Consider the following 19,368-nt stretch of genomic DNA (forward strand, 5'->3'; position numbering starts at 1 on the left):
ATACACAAACATTATATTTCAGTTTTCTTTGTTTAGGACTATATATCTTTTACTGGAAAGAATGAGCTGTTAATTCCTTTTCACAAATGTCAGCGTTCTTCTCATGATGATTGTTCCTAATGTTGTTATGATCTTTGTTTTGTTTAAAGGATGAATTAATGAGAGGACCTAGCCCCTATGCAAGTATGGGAGAGCAGGAAGTAAGAAGAAAATCACTGAAGTTAATCTTAGAAAAGAAACTAGCTATTTTAGAGAGGGCAATTGAAAGCAATCCAAGTAATGTTGACCTGAAACTCGCCAGGTTGAAGGTTTGCACAGAGTTCTGGGAACCACCAGCTTTGATCAAAGAATGGCAGAAGCTAATTTTCATACATCCCAATAACCCGGAACTGTGGAAGAAATATCTTCTGTTCTGTCAAAGTCAGTTCAGTACCTTTTCTGTTTCAAAAATCAATGGGCTCTACGGAAAATGTTTGACTACTCTGGCAGCTGTACAGGATGGCAGCATGGTGTCACATCCTCCACTGCCAGGCACAGAAGAAGCTATGCTAGGTAAGAAAGATTCTTTCTCTCTTTTGTGGTATGGTCAGAAAGGTCTTCGTAGGAGTCGACTGCGTTCTCTGTAAGAACAGACTTTCCTATCTATTATAGGAAAATTTTATTCTCTTCAGAATCCTGGCATCTTGTTTTCTTAGCTGAGAATTGAAGCAGACATTCCAACCAAATATGGATACGGCAGATGCTTCCCTTCCCCAGATGAGTTTGTGATACAACATCCAAGTGTAATGTCCTGAGTGGTTTACAGTACAAATGGCAAGGCTTAAGAATTGCAGCCAGCAGCCAAGAGAGGTGCTTTTATCTTTGAACAGTGTTTAAAAAAATTAAAAAAAAAAAAAAAAAAAAAAGTTTGGTTGTGGAAAAAATTCTCTTGTTCAAAAGTTTTATTTTTAATTACTTTTATCCAGAAAAGAAAAGGGTAATGTGAAATTTTCCTGAGAGTCCCGATTAATGGATTCAGAATTCTAAACTGTAAAACTATACAATCATGCCATTTGCAATTATTGTATGCATTTATCTGCAAGTTAAAATTTATTATATAATTATGCCTGGAAGGAAAGTTAGTCAGATGGTTAGGATGCTGGACAGGATCCAGGCAAGAAACAGGTTTGTGCTCAGTTCTGGCACAGGCTTTAAATTTATTTGGAGCCAAATGAAAGCCATATCCTGTTTCAATTATGCTTCTCTACCTCAAAGGGTCGTTGTGATCGTTAATCTATGGATATGCTGAGGAGGAAAATATTAGTGTCACTATGAATCTGGATTATTTTTCTTTTAAAATACATTTTAAAGCTAGAAGAGACTATTACGCTGTAGTTCATGCTTCATCTGTGGCATAGTCAAAGAAATTTCTATTTTTGTCCAAATCTTGAATGTGCTGTTGGAGCAATAATGCTATCTGTTAAGCAACATGCAGTCTCGACTTTAAGATTATGATGCCAATGCTGTGTTACAAAATAATTTAAATTGTTTGGATCTCTTATGGTGGTCTTCTGATTCATTTTGGATCAAGCACTGGAAAATGTTCTGTAGAGGAAAAGTCCCCTGCTGGCAGGTGGCTGTTGTACTGCCTGGTATCTTCTAATCTTCTAATTACTGTCTTTAACTTCTAATACTTAAGTCACTTTGTACATCAACCACAATGGATGTTTTTCAGGACAAATGTTTTATTCGGCCTCTATATTTTTTTTTCCAAACAGGAAGGTTTCTTTTCTTTTTTTTCGGTGCACAGAACATATTTACTTTTGTGAAAAATTGTTTTTCAGTAGGGTCCCGTTAACTAGTTTAATACGTTACGTTGGTAGACATTTTTCAGAAAACATGCTTGTTGGCAAGTCTACCTATATAGATAGGCTGAAAAAACAACTCAACTTTTCTTGTGTTTCTGTTCACTCTTAATTTCTTCTTGTCCTGTATCAGCACTATAATGAGCTGTTTACAAGCACTGTCAAGAACTTTTTTCTGTTTTTTTTTTTTTTTTTCCTATCATATTTTCCCCCACACACACCCCACCCCACCCATACACATGCTTTGGAATTCAAATAATAGGAGCAGAGAAACTTCCAGGGGGGTCTTCTTGGCCTGAAAGTTTTTTTTTTTTTTTTTCTTCCAACTATATTTGTAATTCTTGAGGTAAGTTTGAACTAAGAAAAATTACAATTTTTTTTGTTAACATAAATTAACATTAATATACTGAGAGTTTCACAAATTAGGGGTAACACTGTAGATGTTTGTGGGCTTCTATCATCAACCTTTGATAATGATAAAGTGTAAGAGCTAAGTTTAAGTAGTGGAGGACTGTGCCATCTAGTGTTCAATTATGTGCATGATACTATCTGCTTCAAAATAGTATCAATATATTTTTTAAATATGAAGTTTAAGAAAGACAAAAATCTATTTAAAACTATAGATCAGTTTTCAAATATTTTTATTTTGTAATATTTTAAATTTACTAGGATCTGTTAATGTAAAGCAAGTGAAAATAAGCATCCTCAAGTTCTGCTGTGGAAGGGCAGTCCTGTTTTTCAAATTATACATACTGGTTGGGGAGAAATGTCCGTACCTTCTAGGTTCAGCTCTAGAAGTGTCCTAGCATCAGGGACCAAATAAAATATGTATGCATGTTGTTTTCAGCTTTTATCACAAAGAAAACACTGATCTTTGCATTTCTTCAGATAGCATAAGACTTTCTGCGTGACAAAAAAGAAAACTATTAATTATTTTTGGCTCCAGTTTGACAGCAAGTCCTGATGAGATATTCTCTTTATTCAGAACATTTTAATCAATATTCATTAGTTGGAATCTGATGACTTGGGAAGCAACAATTTTTTTCAGTGGCAATTGGATACCAAAATTGATGGAATAAGTGCCTAAACTGATTAAAATACTTCGGAAGATTCTGTTAGACACTTAGCACACTTGTTGTTTAATGAGATTTCTGAAGGTATTTAAGTCTTTGTTGTCAGAAAGAATGACCTTGCAGGAAGATTAATGAAACGCTTAGTTTGTATATTTTAGCTGAATTCAAATTTTTGTGTGCGTGTATTTGATGTAAATCTGAATATGAGGAGTAAAGTGTTTGCCACTCAATATAAAGAGATAAAATCGTCATGATCACTTTATATAAACCTATGTAGTTGCATGTGTATATCTAGACACATACATACTTTGTTTAAAAACCTTCAAAACCAAAACAAAGCAGCATTTGAGTAACTGTTTTCAAAACTATCAATGAGTTATCTAAGTCTTATTTGTTGCAAAAATTAAGATTATAATTTAAAGCAGCTGCTGTTCTGTTAGGACTTTAATGTAATTTGGAGTAACAGAATAGCTCTGAAATGTCCTTGAATTGTCTAGTAGTGGAGTGTTTTTTTAACAATGTTATTTCTCTAGTTCTTTTCTTTTGTCCTAAAATTGTCATTGCAAACATATGAATAGAAAATCTGAGGTTATTCTTTGCTGTATAAGCTGGGATTTGAGGCTCAGTGTGTAGTAGGGGTATGACAATGATTACAGAAATAATTTGTCGAAGAGCAAGGGACAAGATGATTCTCTAATCTCAGGCAGTAATGCTTTGGCCAAAAGACCAGACTTCGCTTTCATAAAGAAAAATAAAATGGCATCTGTTTGGCACATTTAAAGTGGGAGGACTTGAAGTTAACTGCAGACTACAACAATTATGATGTGCTATTATGTCAGCTACTCCTATGTTTTGGATTTTGACACTGCTCCAGAACAGTTACGCTCCACAGCACTTCATGTATGTCTTTTGTGTATTTGTGGGCTTTATTAAAATACTTAACAACAAAATTTCTTTGAAATAATAAAATGTTCTTTCCTTTCCTTTACAGCTATATTTATTCAGCAATGCCACTTTCTGAGACAGGCTGGCCATTCTGAGAAAGCGGTGTCTTTATTTCAGGCTCTGATTGACTTCACCTTCTTTAAACCTGACAGTGTAAAAGATCTGCCAACAAAGGGACAGGTAGACATTTCCATTTAAATGGGTTTATGTCCTTGTGCATTACAGAGAATGCTGCAGCAGAAAAATATGGATGCATTTTAAGGACATAAGGAAAATATTTTGAATTGCAACTGACTTGTGGCTCTTCAAGGTGGTGCCTGCGTTGGAAAAATAGTTGTGGGTCCTCTGGAACTACATGCCAAATTGCTGCTTCTTCTGTATATAATGGAAGCGCAATGACCAGTCATTTCTTGCCTTCTTTCTTACTAAAATGGCAGAGAAAATTCAGCTGGCTGACCAAAGTCTGGGTAGCTAGTGCTTTCCTGCTTCTTTTCCCCAAAGTTATAAGTTTTCGCCAATGTTAAAAATCCTTTTATTATCCCCACCTTCTCCAGCATCTAGTCCTACTACTAAGACATTATTTTTTGCCCTCTAGATGCTGTTGCCCACCAATGGAGCAATCTTATAGTTTAAACAATACCAGTATCCTCTTAAAATGCCAAAAGTTTAGACTTTAATTATCATGCAGGATGGAAGACTTGGCATAGTTGCACAAAAAACCCAACCAAACAAAAAACCTGTGTTACAGTCTTCTCAAATGATTAGAAGTGTAAGATTACCTGTAGTGTTTAAATCTATTAAGAAGGCAGGATGGAAAGAAACCTAAATTAAAAGGACAAAGTCTAGTTGGAAAGTGCAGTTCTTGAAAATAATAAAATGCCAGATTTGCAGCTGGTGGAACATCTTTAATTCTGCCCTCTTACAGAATCATGACTCAGTCTTGAATTAGTTGTTTCCATACTGTTTTCACAGTTTACTTTCTCACTTTGTGCAAAGAATAAATCCATAAGGCGTAGAATTAGATTTTGCAGTTGCTGTAAATCTCATACAGTGATGCTGATTTTTCTTAGAGTAAATTTTATTGTTAATATTTGTATGAGAGTCACATCTCAATGTCCAAGTCAAGGTTTGGTACACAGCAGAAGCATAAAGTAGGAGAGAGATGGTTATTTGAGTTAAGTGTACACAATGCAGGGGAGGATTTGATCAGTCTAAAGATGATAGATTGCATACAAGCAGTGACAAAGTCAGAACTACAACCCTGAACTTCTGATTCACTGGAAGGTGTCCTGAGATTGTTGATCACCTGAAATCTGAGAAATAAAAGGCCTTACTGATCTTTTCCTCTTGTCCTCAGTCCACTCATGTTTATGTCCAAGTGTAGCATTTTGATTTGATCATAGGAGTATGATTGTCTGAATCATCGTTCCATTAACCAAATTCTTCATGGTCCCAAAAAAGATGGTGAGGAAGGGAGATTTGTGTTTTGAAAGCTACATCTTGCGGACTTCAGATCCTTACCCTTGAAGAAGCTGTATAGGATATTTGGCACAAGAGTCTTCCGCATTCTGTAAAAGCTTAACACAATTTTAATTTTTGTTTGTTTTAAAAACAATCCTTATGTTAAGGAGAAGAGCTGATGACTGTTGCGCTATGCCACAGGCGTAACCAAAGTACTCAGGTGCTGCTGCAGCTTCTTAAGTAGCATCTAACAAAATCTTTAGATACAGAAGCTGCTCCCCGATAAGCGATTGTAGGGGTCTGGAAAACCAGTATCGATCCAATCAGTGTCTGTACAACAGCAAAAATTATTCTAAATATGTTTTGTTTTGGTTTCCCCTGCCCAAAAAACACAGGTGGAGTTCTTTGAACCCTTTTGGGATAGTGGAGAACCACGAATTGGAGAAAAAGGAGCAAGAGGCTGGAGGGCATGGATGCACCAACAAGAAAAGGGTGGCTGGATTGCTGTTGACAAGCCTGGTATGCCCATGTCAATATGTGTAGTTCTATGTCCATGTATTCTTTCTTCTAACCAGTTTGTTTCGAATGATAAAAGCTGTTTCTTCTCACGTTTTTGCATACAAGTTTTCCAAAGTATTTACCAAGATCAAGGTAAACTATATCACACTTGACAGGGAAAAGTATGTGTTTGAGTGCTCTATGTACCGTGTTTATGGAATATTGTCGTCTTTCCTAGGGATTAGAATTGAGGGAGAGGATGGCACATCCTCCACTCTGCTCTGGAAAGGTTAGAAGTGCGAGTACTTGGTTGAGACCCATGCCGGTTTATTAAAGCGGAAGGAAACTACCTTCCTTAAGACCCTTTCTGTATGTTGATACAGCAGGTGGGATTGTAGTGTTTTAGATGATAGTTGCCTAAAAGTTTCCAAACTTAATAATTCTGTTTCTAGGAGCATATATCTGACAGAGTTCGATTTCTTATAGCAAATAATACAGTAGCAGTAAGAGGAAAACTTTCCCTTTCTGTCATTTTTGACACAGAATGAAGGAATTGCTTCTTCATCTGGCTGGAGTGCTTCTTGGATAGAGAACATGCAAAACTGAAGGCAGTTGTCTCAGCAAGGGATGCAGAAAACACCTCCTTGCTGCTTAGTGCCACCCTGTCCTCTCTTCTACAATGCTTCCCCTAATGTCAAGAACTATTTCTCAAACAGATGCATCTTGAAGGGAAGCAGGGGGTTGAAACAACATCTGACCAAAGATGAGCTGGCCCTGTTTTGTTGCTCCTGCTGAAGTAGCAACTCTAATGAAGCAAGTTTGGCTCTGCTTTTAATAAAGGAAGTGAGAAATGACCCTGTGCTTCCCATGTCCCTTGGTTAAGATGGAATTTACCTGCCCCTAAACTGAGGTCAGCACTTCCACTACGAATGACTGTGGTCATTTTGCTCACAAACTGAGAAGACTCATTATAGAGAATAGTTGTCGGTCTTGGGCAGGTCCAGCATATGTGATACTAAAAGATATTTAGATGTAGAGCTTAGTGCTGTGGTTTAGTGGAGAACTTGTTAGTGTTAGGTCATAGGTTGGACTAGGTGATCCTGGAGGTCTCTTCCAACCTAAATGATTCTGTGATATCAGTGCTTTTCCCCCTTGGTATCTAGCTCAGAAGTTTGAAAAAAAACCTGACAGTCTCACAGACCTAATTAAAGATTACAGCTGAATCATTGGTTAGATTGTGGAAATGCTGTCATTTTTCATAGAGGAGTTGGCTAAAGGAGTGGCTATAAATCCCCAGCAAAAAAAAAAAAAAAAAAAAATGCACAGTGAGTAAAAACGTTGCTGTCAGCAGTTTATTTTACCTGAAATTTATGTGTTGTGAATTGGGAATGTTTCACATAGTTAATGGCAAACGTCAGGAACAAGAATTTGGAGATGGTGTAAAAATAGCGTGATTAATTACCAAAAAAATAGTGCAGGTAACCATAAATTTTGAGGATTTTTTTTTTTCTGAGCCACAAGGAAGCCTCTACAAGCTTTCCCTTAACATTAACTTAGAAGCGTTTATCAGTTACAGCAAGGAATTAATATATAGCTGTCACAGGAAGAATACGCTAATAACATCTAGGTATCAAGAAGGATTATCAGAAAAGTAGGATGAGATTAAACACTTCTAACTACATTGGTTGTTTCTGTTGCGTGTTGCTTAAAATTTTGAAAAATACCAGGTGTTCTAAAGCAACATTGGCAATCTTAGTTTGCAATGTTTAAACACCATGATAATACTTTTTGAGAAAAACATTGTAAGTAAAATGTTTTAACACACATGAATGTTCATAGAGTACATTTCAGATAGCATGCCCAGATATGAAGTGAAGAAACTAAACTGCATAAAAAGGTAGCTACTGGCCCTTGGCTGTGGTTTGTAAACTGTTGTTAAGTGCCCCACAGCCTGCTGAGGTTTTATTTTTTCCTCTGTGATAAAGTTTGGGTGCTGACACTGATTCACTGGTTCAAACAGTTTGGAAACCTGCACGTACAGAGATGGTGGCAAAACCCAGAACTATGATGTGGAAATTTTCAGCTTTGTCTTGGAAAACAGATGCAATGTTAATAAAAACAGACATTTTAAAAATAGTTAAATTATATGTCAAGTCTGGTCTTTGGATGTGGTAGATTAATTTTTCTTTAATAATTGTGTGGGTGTTTTGATCTGTTTTTAGATGATGATGATGATGAAGAGATAGATGAAGATGAAGAAATAAAGGATAAAACTCTCCCCAAGTGGCACATTTGGCTGGATATTGAATATTCTCGTGAAGCAAGACATTGGTTACCTTGGAGGCCAGACAAAACCAAAAAGCAAACTGAAGAAGACTGTGAAGATCCAGAAAGACAGGTCACTCTAATATAATAAAACAAGGGGAGATGATAAAATTAGCTTTATGTTTGGATTCATTGCCAACAGATACTTTCAGAGGAGTAATTCTTTTTTCATTTGTTTGGAATTCAAAATTCACCTGAGGTTTTGTGCTGAGACTGCTGAAATCCATAGGAACCTCATGGTACACTTTGGAAAGGGCTGTAGGTGAATAGCCTATCCTTGCTGTTCTGTGATTTCTCTCATCTGTATATGGAAATATCACAGTGTGTGTTTAAGATGATACCTGCATTAAATAAACAAAGGTTTTGTTGCCTGAATTTAGCTTCAAGTCAGATATTTGGACTGTGTTTTGTCTTGAGAGATAGGTCAAGTCAGACATTGATCGGGCCTTCTAACACATTTTTATTTGAAAAATCAATAATATTTTTTTAGACTTTCATTGTGTAAGTTTTCTGTACAGGTCTCTGATAATCTAGAGCAAAGAAATCCCTTGAGAGCAAATTTACCATCTGACTGGAAAAATGCATTGCTTGTTTAACTTGTCTGGTTTTAGTTTGAATCAAATTCTCTTACCATTTAACAGTAATTATAAATCTTTATTGGCTTCAAAAGTTTCTTTACTTACATAAGTTACAGGTTTGTTGATTTTACTTGATTGCATAAATTGAGTTTTGATTTGTTTTTTGTTTTAAAGGTATTATTTGATGATCTTGGACCATCTATGATCCAGCTTTCTAATCCAGACCTTCAACATCAACTACTGTACTCATTTTTGCAATTCCTGGGAGTGCCATGTATAAGTAAACTCTTTCCTCCCAACCTCTATATTGCCATGGATGAAAATAACATCTTTGACAATGTACTTTCCGATGAAAAGCCACTGACTTCTGTTGATGTGCCACTGTCTGGATTCAATAGTATTGGTCATATGGACACGATGCTAAGAGGCAGACAGCATATAGGCCACTATAAAGATGGAGAGGAGTTCATACAGAACGTTTTTCATGCTCTATACCTGCTATTTTCAGGAAAGGAAAAATCTCACCTGTCCATTTGTTGGTTACAGTATGAAATATCTAAGGTAATGAGAAATCTGCATATAACTGCTTTTGTGATGTGTGACTTTCTTGTGTGTTTATGTATAACTAGAATAACTTCTCAGGAAAATTGTCTTACAGGACTGAGTATTCAAAGCAGTAAGTGTCGATTAAGATTGCCCTGGGGGCAAAAGAAAAAAGGGTAAAAAGCAAATCCTGTTCTTCAGTACATTTTATGCAGAAGCATATTTTCATGTAGTGAAGTATTTCTTGCAGTCTTAGATAAATGTTAACGTATTGTCTACTGCAATATGATGCTTCGTATGCTAGACAGGAATGGATACAAGTCATTTTTTTTACAAGGCAAAGTGAATGTGCCAAGAACTTTCATCAATATATTCTACAAAGCGCATAATCCCCTATACCATGATACGAGCACCTTATCAAGAAACCCACTACTTCCTTTACAAGTTACTTTTGCAGTGTTATTGAAGGAAATAACACCTTACCACTTGAATATGGATTTAAGTGAAACTGTTCTAATAGATGCCCACAAGACTGAAGTTTGTCTTAGCACTTCAGAAAGTTTAGTGTTGTGTTTCCTTATGGAAAAGTTCCCTGCCTTTTGCCCAAGCACCACCTAACCAGAAGGTCTCCCATGAAATCTCCAGATTTTTCTCTCCAGCAGATTGCTGCTGTAAAAGCTACTTGGAGGTTTAATTGTGCTGGTCATAAGCTGCATCTAGCCAGATAGGAATTCCTATTTAGTTCTTCTCAACCATTGCAGGTTAGCAACTCCTTTTTTGGATCAGTTGGCCTTTTAAACAAGTGGAATTTGATACTATTTAATGGCAGTGCCAGGCATGAGGATGATAAGCCTGTGCAATTTTGGGTATGTTGGAGGAGGCTGACAACAGGCAGCTCTGACAACTTACAGTACTCAGTAGCAACAGCCCTGTTCCATATTTCACCACTGGCCAATATGAAAACAAAGGCTGTGAGGTTTGGCTTTTTTTTCTTTTTTTCTTTTTCTTTTTTCTCATCTCTCTCAAAATGTGTTCTGTTTATTCTTCCTTGCAGGTAGTTCAGTGTCTCCAAACAAAAAACAAGAAGAAGCTGAAAGCACAAGGGAGGAAAAGTAAAAAATTGGCCAAGAATCTCCTTAAAGCACCTGACAACCGAAATGACCTTTCTCTCTGGAAACTGTATGCCTACCTAGAGTGGCTGCTTGGTAACATCGATGATGCTAGGAAGGTATTTGACACAGCTCTTAGCACAGCAGAGACGGGAGGATTGAAGAGTCCCAAGCTGTGCAGCCTCAGTCTGCTTTATGCTCAGCTGGAAGTGGAACTACTGAAAAGCCTGGAAGGAGCTGTCACGTCACGCGCTGTTCATATATTGACTAAATTGACTGAAAGTGGACCATACGTGCCCTATAATGGACAAGTGTTATCTGTTAATGTCTTGAAAGCTCGTAAGACGTATGAGCGTGCAGTGCAAGATTATTTAAGTAAAACACCAGTTTCTGATCGGGATCAGGTCGGTGAGTGTAACCAGCTGGTGAACTTGGTTGGTTGTTACGCAGTGTTCCAGTACTTGACTGTTGGGATCGATGCTGCGGTATTGATATATGCACAGGCTTCAGAAAAGCTTCAAGTTCCTGCTCCAGAGGAATGTGAAAATACCAGAGCGAATTCTGGCATTCAAAATCTTCCCAGTGCTCTTGAAGCTGTCACACTGCTGCACACAAATTTACTCAGGTTCCACATGAAAATTAGTGTTTATCCTTTGAATCCTTTGCGAGAGGCCCTAACGGAGGCGCTGAGGCGATATCCTAGCAACCAGTCCCTCTGGAGGTCGTACATCCAGGTCCAAGGGAAGTCTCACACTGCTAGCAAAGCACGAAGGTTTTTTGATGGTGTCACAAGGTCTACCAACTCTTTAGAGCCGTGGCTGTTTGCAATCCAAGCAGAGCAGATGAGAAAAAAACTTACTGAGCACGTCCAGAGGTAATATCTTGCAGCTCCTTATGATGACCCTTTTTTTTCTGTTTGATCACTTAACAGAGGAGAGAAAATTGCTATCATTGTTCTTATTTTGCAGATGAAGATGCTATGACTAGGGAGGGTTATTTGTTCGAGACCAGACAGTGAGATGGTGACAGAATCCTGAACAAAATTAAAGGCCTAGGTTATAGTCTCATGTCCTTTCTGCTGGCTCAAGTTGTGCGTTGCTTGTGTTTGATTGCTCAGCTCTGACATCAGGATGGTACATAGTTCTTTACATGATTTTTAAATGACTAAGAGCCTGCCTAGATGGCCAGAGTAGACATGATGAGCCTAGAAACTGCTGCATTTTAATACGTACAGCAAAAAGGAGTGTAAAACAGAGCTACATCAGTTTCTGGCTGAGCTCACTGCCCTACTTTACTCCGGTGTCGCAGAATACAGTGGTGGCAGATCTGTTTCCATAGTGAGTACTTGAGGGTTTGGTTTTTATATGGGGCTGTTGCTAGGTAGAAGAGGCTGGAAATTTCCTGAATTTGTAGTATGGTCCGGGCTCAGATATTATGCTCCCAGGAAAGGAAAAAAGGGTAGGAGATGTGTGGAATTAGAGGTATATGATTATTCATAAAGCTGAGTCTCTTTAACTTGTCTACCCATTGCTAGGAGCTACCTATGCCGTGCTACCTACGTACCTACAATACTGGCAGCTTGGTTCTTTGTGTCTGCACGTAGCAACAGAGATTTCTAGGAAGACGTTATCTGGAAGCTTTACATAGCTGTAAGCGTACGATATTAGCACTTGATGAAATTATCAGTATACTTTAAAATGATGATGTGCCCACTGCTTTGATCGCCACAGTCTGGCAACAGGCATGCACTCATGGCAGTGACATTCCTGAGCTGTCAGGGTTTGTGATCCTAAATTGTAATAAAAATTCTACTGCCATCAAATGTAAAGGAGGATTGTGATTTGATTTACTGTTAATTACAGACTGACAATATGATGGGTTTTCATTCTTGTTACTGGAAACCCATGTTAAAATTCCAGAGTGGTGATTTTCTCTGTGACATTTAGTTCCTTTCCAGATTGTTTTCTGCTAGCATAGCTGTTCCTGTAAACTACGTTTGTATAGGGACAAGCTGGATGTTGCAAGAGTGCAGCTGAACTACTGCAAAAGAGATAAATGGCCTGTGAGTCATGAATTAAAAATGTTTTATGATGTTGTGATAAACTAAGCAAAGGTCTGTAGTATGCGTGACTGTTTCATATTCTGCTTCTTATTTCTGCGTGTTTAAATGCATGGAATTCATTAATGAAATGAACATCAAGGGTAAAACAGCAGCATACATATATCAAGGTGAGATACAATGCTCCAAATGTCTGACTCCATGGAGAGTACATTACATCATATTCTGCCATGGCTAAGGTTACGATGAGAGGAAACGTGACCTTAAAGACCCTTGAAGAAAGAGGCAAATGAGGAGCACTAAGCTTGAGTGGAGCAAGCTGGCAGGATAGGAAAATGCAGAGAGAGGGGTGATGCTGCCATGAGTGCTCCAGGCTCTTTCTTCCAATGCAAGCATCAAAAAACATGCACCTCGTTTTGTGTTCTGCCTGGAACTTGTGGGATTCGAAACTCTGGGTCAAAAATAAAATGGTTTTCTGTTTCAGTCACAGTTGACATCCAGAGCTGTAACCTAGGGCTTGATACAAGACCTACAGATGGTGTTACAAAGGTACCAGGGGTAAACTTGAGCAGACTTGCCTGGGTGCCAAAAGAAGGCTTCCTGACCTAGACTCAGATTTGGTTTGGGCTGCTCTGCCAAGTTTTGAACAATACGTCATCTTGAATGAACACAAAGTGTTTTAAGATCATATGATAGCAGGTTATTGTTCTCAGAAAAATCATCTCCTCCAGTTGAACAGGGTTAATTTTTCAACATGCTGTAATTTCTGCAAAATATCTCATTTATCTACTTTTAATGGAATTTCCTATTTAGAAAATTGTGCATTAGATTAGGAAGTGCTAAAAATCAGTTTTATAACATTCAGAGTTCGCAGCATGAAATGCAAAATTGCCCATATACAGTGCTGTATGAACAGAAGACAGTATGTTGATCTCTACCCTCTTGCATCTGAATGTGGTCCTTTAGCTTATGTTTAAGTGATTGTGTTTTTCTTTTTTCCCCTCTCTGTTTCAGGGCAGATGTTGGTGAAATATATTCCACTATTCCTGAAACTGGGTTAACGAATAGGATTATAGCTCTATTTGAACATGCAATTCAGAGTGAGAATGGTACCCATTGTCCGCTGCTGTGGAGAATGTATTTGAACTTTCTGGTAAGAAGAGTGTATCAATTTTACTACATCTACCATATCTGGAACTCCTTATGAGCACAGCTGCAATGCTGTATTAAAAAAACCACTAAATGGTGCCATAGCTATATGATTTTCAAGGTGATATATTTGTGAACTGTAATGCTGTTTATTTTTTGGCATATTAGGGAAAATTTAATTCTTGCAGATCAGGAGGAGTGATAGCTTCTGACAGTGTGGTTTTAATACAGGTGCATGTAAGTTATTGTGGCTGCCATCTCACACAGATAAAAATAATGTCATGAGATACCAATAGATGGATTCCCCCTGGTCTGTCTCACAATATAAAGGCAAGTGGGCAGGGGAGCAAAACGTAAGAAAAAAGGAAGCAAATCTAAGGAAGGGATGTAGGATTTTATGATTTTTGTGTAAATAAGCGATGATGACTTGAATTCCTGTTTTAGACCTACTTTAGTGTTCTGTATGGAGATTGTAAGGACTTTGATATTTCAGTCAGAGCTGGATCCTGATTTTGTACAACTTCACGGGATCACAGAATGGCACCTCTGGAGGCCATCTGGTCCAGCCCCCCTGCTCCAGCAGGACTTGCCAGAGCAGGCTGCCCAGGACCGTGTCCAGATGGCTTCTGAAGATCTCCTGGGAGGGAGACTCTGCAGCCTTTTGGGGCAACCTGTGCCAGTGCTCAGTCACCCGCACAGTGAAGTGCTTCCTGACGTTCAGATGAAACCTCCTGCGTTCCAGATTGTGCCTCTTGTCCTGGCACTGGGCGCTGCTCCCAGCTGAACAGTCCCAGCTCTCTCAGCCTCTCCTCATAGGGGCGATGCTCCCATCTCTCAACCATCTTTGTGCTCCTTCGTTGCACTTCCTTCACTGTGTCCATGCCTCTCCTGGGCAGGGGAGCCCAGACCTGGACGTAGTACTCCAGGCGTGGCCTCACCAGCGCTGAGCCAGATTTCAGCACAGCTGTGGTAGGGGGGTTTCCAGTAAGTGAGATGTATCACTATTCAGCAAAGGGAGATCAGGACACCCAAACAGTTTCTACAACCAATGTCACAATAATATGAAAAAGAATTTCTGGATTTTAAGAATTGACAAGGGAACCTGCTGATTTTTAGCAATAGTCAGAACAAGAGAAAAGGTGATTTTGTGGCTGAAGATCTCTTCTTCTCTGCGCATCTCGACGCATTTAATATATTTTTGGTATCTTGAAATTACTGCTTTTTTGGAATGACTGTGAAATCCTGTGTTTGTAAAGTGTTTTTTAAAGCAACCCGATTCAAAAGATTTCTTCACCAGAAATGGTAGTTACTTTTATCCGTAACCGGGACGACTGAAGCTAAGCAGACTGTTCAGCACTCTGACCTCTGCTACCCCTCCTTTTTTTTTTTTTTTTTTTAACTTTGATAGCTGTGTGCTCTGTACTTGTATCAAATGGTTGAATGAGTACTTTGACGGAGAATCACAGAACTGTAGGGGTTGGAAGGGACGGGTGCTAATGTAACATGTCCGTTTTTGTATATAAGGGGTTCCAACCTTAACAAGCTTCTCCTGAGTGAGAAAGCATATGTGTATAGTATCTTCAGTGCATAAAAATCATATATTCACGGTACCAGAGATGCTCTTGTGTGGTTTAAGTTTTGGGTAGTGATTCACGCTCTTGCCCATTGTGGTATTACTGTCAAATACAGGCAAAAGCGCTGACTTCAACTGAAATATTCAGTAGAAGCTCCTTCTGCTGCTCTTTATTCTCCTACTTGTCTTGGGAGTAAAGTCCCTGAAACCCCCTAAGGACATCTCTGATTACGCAGGGAATCATCAGTGTAACCTATCAAACTGTATAGCCATCACAGGGTATCATAGGAAGGACTCCTCAACAGAGAAACACTGAGCTTTTCATTGGGAATTTCGTTGTTTCACATACAATTGTTCTATTATTTCAGCTATTACTGTATTGAATTGTGAACATTTTTTTTCTCACACAGGTTTCAGTAGGAAAAAAAGAAAAAAGTAAAGGATTGTTTTATAAAGCCATTCAGAACTGTCCTTGGACAAAGGTAAGCATTGAAAAAAATAAGCCTGTCATCAGTACTCTAATTTTTGAAGTTCTGTATTTAAAAAAAAGTTTCAATTTAGTAGTTATCATAATGAGTTACATGAAATGAAAGTAGAGCTTTCCGAAAAGCAGATGTAAGATTTTTTTGCAAAAAAAAGAGAGATCTGAAATGGAGACAAACATAGTGGTCAGTGTTGTTTGCATTTGAGAACAGAAAGGTGTTATATTGCATGAAAAAAGGAGATACCAAATTCATAGATCTAGGATTAGTTGTGTCTTGCAGACCATGTTTCATCATCACTGTGTTGGTAGCAGAAATATACAGGCAAGTTGGATGTGTTTAACTAATTGTAAGAGAAGTTATTCAGGAGCACCCACAACTCACCCAGGTGATGTCTGAGTATGCTGCAAATGCTCCAGCACCTCTTGATCTATGCGTTTTATCTTTTTGAATACGACTATTTAGTAACAGTTGGAAAAGGCTTTGGTTAAACATCTACATTGCTGTGAAGGTAGAAATTCTAGTTCTGTTTGTATTATTTTTAAGAAGCGTATGCTATTTCCTGTGTTCTTGCTGCAGGGTTGTTTGCGTGTCTACATAACCTTTCTATTATGTGTCTTGCTGTGATAGAAAAATGGCAGATAAAAAAAATTTAATGTTGCCTTTCTAGGTACTGTATATGGATGCAATAGAGTACTTCCCTGATCAGCTGCAAGAGACACTTGATCTAATGACTGAAAAAGAATTAAGAGTGCGGGTACCTATGGAAGAGCTGGATCTACTGTTAGAAGTCTAAGAGAAGATTGTGTAAGAGTGAAAAAAGTACACAAGCTAGTTCTAAAACTAACACTTAGAACTGTCTCTCTACAAGCTGGAGCTCTGTTGGGACTTGGGTACTATGTACTTTTTTTTAAAGCTTTTGTACAAATTGCTATCAAAATGGAGTTCTACTAGCTGTGAGTATTCTGGGATCAAGTACTGCATTTTGCCCGCAGAAATGCATCCATTTCTCTGAAGTATTGCTGACTCCCACAGAAGGATGCCCTCTCGCAGATATCCTCCTGTTGAATGTTGCCCACATTTCTTATTCTATTGTTTGAAATTACATTCCCTGGAGTTCAATAGAGATTCAGTACATGCCAATTATGGTTTGGTGAACAGCACAGGAAATAAACATCTGCCAAGTGGATGCTCCACTGTCCTCCAGCTGGCAGACTTCAGTAATTTCCTTCAGCTTGGTATGCGTGTGTATATATAACTACTGAGTCAAACAACAGTTACATCTGTTCATAAACAGTGAAGGCCAAATCTTTGCTTGTGCAAGCACCTATTTTGGACTTGTGTTTATATGTTTTGACAGATGACCATTTTAATATGAATATTTATGAAAAATATACCTTAATTTTTAAAATTCAAATGGAACTTGAATTATTTTCTTTCTTAATTCAATAAGATTGTTAATGTATCAACAATGTATCAACAATGAAATTTTATAGTGCATCTCTAAGCAGCCCAATTTAAAAAAAGTTTTTGTAATTGATTACTCTCTTTTGACCCAAATATAGGCAATCATCATGAGAGAAGTAGAGGTCTGTTCTGTATTTAATCATCACCAAAGAAGGCAGAATAGTCAAAGCATGACTCTCTCATTAGTAGCTTCAATTCCAAGAGTCTCTAGGCCAGCTTCTAGAGAAATAACATGAAATATGGTAACAATTTAGCAATATAATTGTTGTATATTTATTTTGTAAGACAGAAGATACTGAAATATGTAGAAGACTGTATTTAGTGTTCCTACTCGAGACACTCAAGAACTCAAAAACTAGATCCTCATCTGAAATAGAGCTACTGAGTACCTGAAACTGTTTCAGAGGTTTTTGTTTTGGTTTGGTTTTAGAAGAAAACAAACAGCTGTCACTAACAGCACTAAAACAGTTGTGGGTCATCCAGCTGGTGAGATGTGATTACATGGAAAACTGTGGCTGGAGAAAGTCACACAACCTCTAGCTCATTTTTGCCTAAAGGCAACATAGCACAAGATAGACATGTTAGTTTAGGCTGCACTTCATTTATTCATCTTTGTTAAAGCATTTTAAATGTTACAGGGAATATGCAAAATTTTAAAATGGTAATAGAGCATATTCTAAGAGCCTTATAATATCCTGGTGATCGTAGGTGATGCTGTTTTTTCTATAAAATAACTTTTTTTTTTTTCCAAAGATGAATTATTTTTAAAATCCATGCTTCTTTCCAATATGAGAGACCTTCTGAATTGGAGGTAGGAGTTACTTTGTGTATTGAATGGTGACATCAAAAAGTGATTTTTTTTTAATTTGCTTTTGCTCTTCTGTCAAAGCAGAATGCCATTTCCTCTAAAGACCTGGAAGGGACATGGAGGTAGGGATGAGGGGCAGCAAGTTTCTGCTCCTGTGTGTCTCCTTTGATCACCTTTGTATTCCATGTGATCCCTCCTCTGGGGCCCTTCCTCTCTTTTGCACAGCTTTTCCTGGTGCATCACTCCACCCCAAGTGAAGGAAGCAGCTGGTCAGGGGCTGCTCACCTAGTGGTGCTCCTGGAGTAAGTCTTGCCTTTTAATTCAGACCCCATGAGATTTTTTTGTCTCTATGGTGAATATGCTGGCTCTGTTGCTTTTGTCTTCATTTTTTTTTTGATTTGATTTTAGAAATGTTGTAGAAAGTGGCAGAAGTTAAATTCTGCTGTAAAAGCTAAACATCTGTCAAATATGTTTCTTCTTCAGTTAATGTTGTGGTAGTCAATATACCAGAACACAGTTCTTGATCTTGTTTCATACCTTGCAGCTTTCCTTGTCAGTTCCACCAGCCTCTCTGTGGTTGTTGCTTCTTGCCTGCCTTACCAGCTGTGTCCCAGATAAAAAAGAAAGCCTTGTTTACTGCATGTTCTAAAGCTCTTGAGCCCATCAAGCAGAGATGAGGCCCACTGTCATGATTAGAAAGTGCTTGCCTAAAAAAGTGCTGGCTTAGTGACTTTTCCACAGAGACAGATCTCGTAAGATTTACAGGAATGGGTAATAAATGTTGCTGTTTTTTTTCCCTTTCTCCAGATGAAAACCAGCTCTATTTCAGGGTTCCTGTCATCCAGATAAAGATTCCCTTCATATGTAGGATTTGTTTTTAACAATGAACCACAATTTTAACATGGAAAAACATCATCTCTTGGCCTTGCTGCTGCCATTGTTGTTAACAGCACTGGCAGTTATCAAAGGGATTGCTTTATGTGTAACTTCCAAATTTCTGTTACTGTGCAGATTTTCTTCCCACAGAAAGTTTCCACAGCAAAGACTGTGCACTACTTAATTGCATTCTGTATACCAAACTAACAGCTTTTATTTATATATATTTTATATATATATATAAACAACTTTTAAAATCAAGCATATAGTGTTTGGAAATGAATGAGTTAGAAGTGCCCTTCGTTAATGTTACAAGTGCTTTACCCAAACATATTTAAGTCTTTACACTAATATCACTGAGTAATCTATCTTGCTTCTTGGAAGCACAAATGCTAGATAGAGGGTACTTTTCTGTAACATACGATAAACCTTAAGGGTTTAGTTTTTTCATTAATTTTTATGTATATATTACTTAGGAAAGTGAGGTACTTGGAGGTGACTTTTGTACTAGTTAGGCAGGCATGACCTGCCCCCCACTGCCCCAGGGAAAAAAAAGGTACTCTAGTTCTAAGAATAGA

At 38.0% G+C, this 19,368-nt stretch overlaps 1 protein-coding gene across 3 annotated transcripts in view; it reads left to right on the forward strand.

The window, feature by feature from the left end:
* Nucleotides 1-18,995, forward strand: part of NRDE2 (NRDE-2, necessary for RNA interference, domain containing) — a 33,677-nt gene extending 14,682 nt beyond the window's left edge. Inside the window, exons 6-14 of one of the 3 annotated variants that reach the window (XR_005820225.1) lie at nucleotides 150-552; nucleotides 3,909-4,042; nucleotides 5,719-5,842; nucleotides 8,044-8,219; nucleotides 8,899-9,285; nucleotides 10,322-11,250; nucleotides 13,455-13,588; nucleotides 15,568-15,639; nucleotides 16,310-16,328. Coding sequence is in view for 2 of the 3 variants with exons in the window: in XM_040558393.1 (XP_040414327.1) it covers nucleotides 150-552; nucleotides 3,909-4,042; nucleotides 5,719-5,842; nucleotides 8,044-8,219; nucleotides 8,899-9,285; nucleotides 10,322-11,250; nucleotides 13,450-13,588; nucleotides 15,568-15,639; nucleotides 16,310-16,435 (2,490 nt within the window). In the remaining variant the exon portion in view is untranslated. Of the gene's footprint in view, nucleotides 1-149; nucleotides 553-3,908; nucleotides 4,043-5,718; nucleotides 5,843-8,043; nucleotides 8,220-8,898; nucleotides 9,286-10,321; nucleotides 11,251-11,344; nucleotides 13,418-13,449; nucleotides 13,589-15,567; nucleotides 15,640-16,309 lie in introns of those variants that run through there. The other 2 variants (XM_040558393.1, XM_040558396.1) reach the window with 2 other exon arrangements.
* The last annotated feature ends 373 nt before the right edge of the window (nucleotides 18,996-19,368 follow it).

The sequence above is a fragment of the Cygnus olor genome, chromosome 5 (genome assembly GCF_009769625.2).
Source record: "Cygnus olor isolate bCygOlo1 chromosome 5, bCygOlo1.pri.v2, whole genome shotgun sequence".
NCBI lineage: Eukaryota > Metazoa > Chordata > Aves > Anseriformes > Anatidae > Cygnus > Cygnus olor.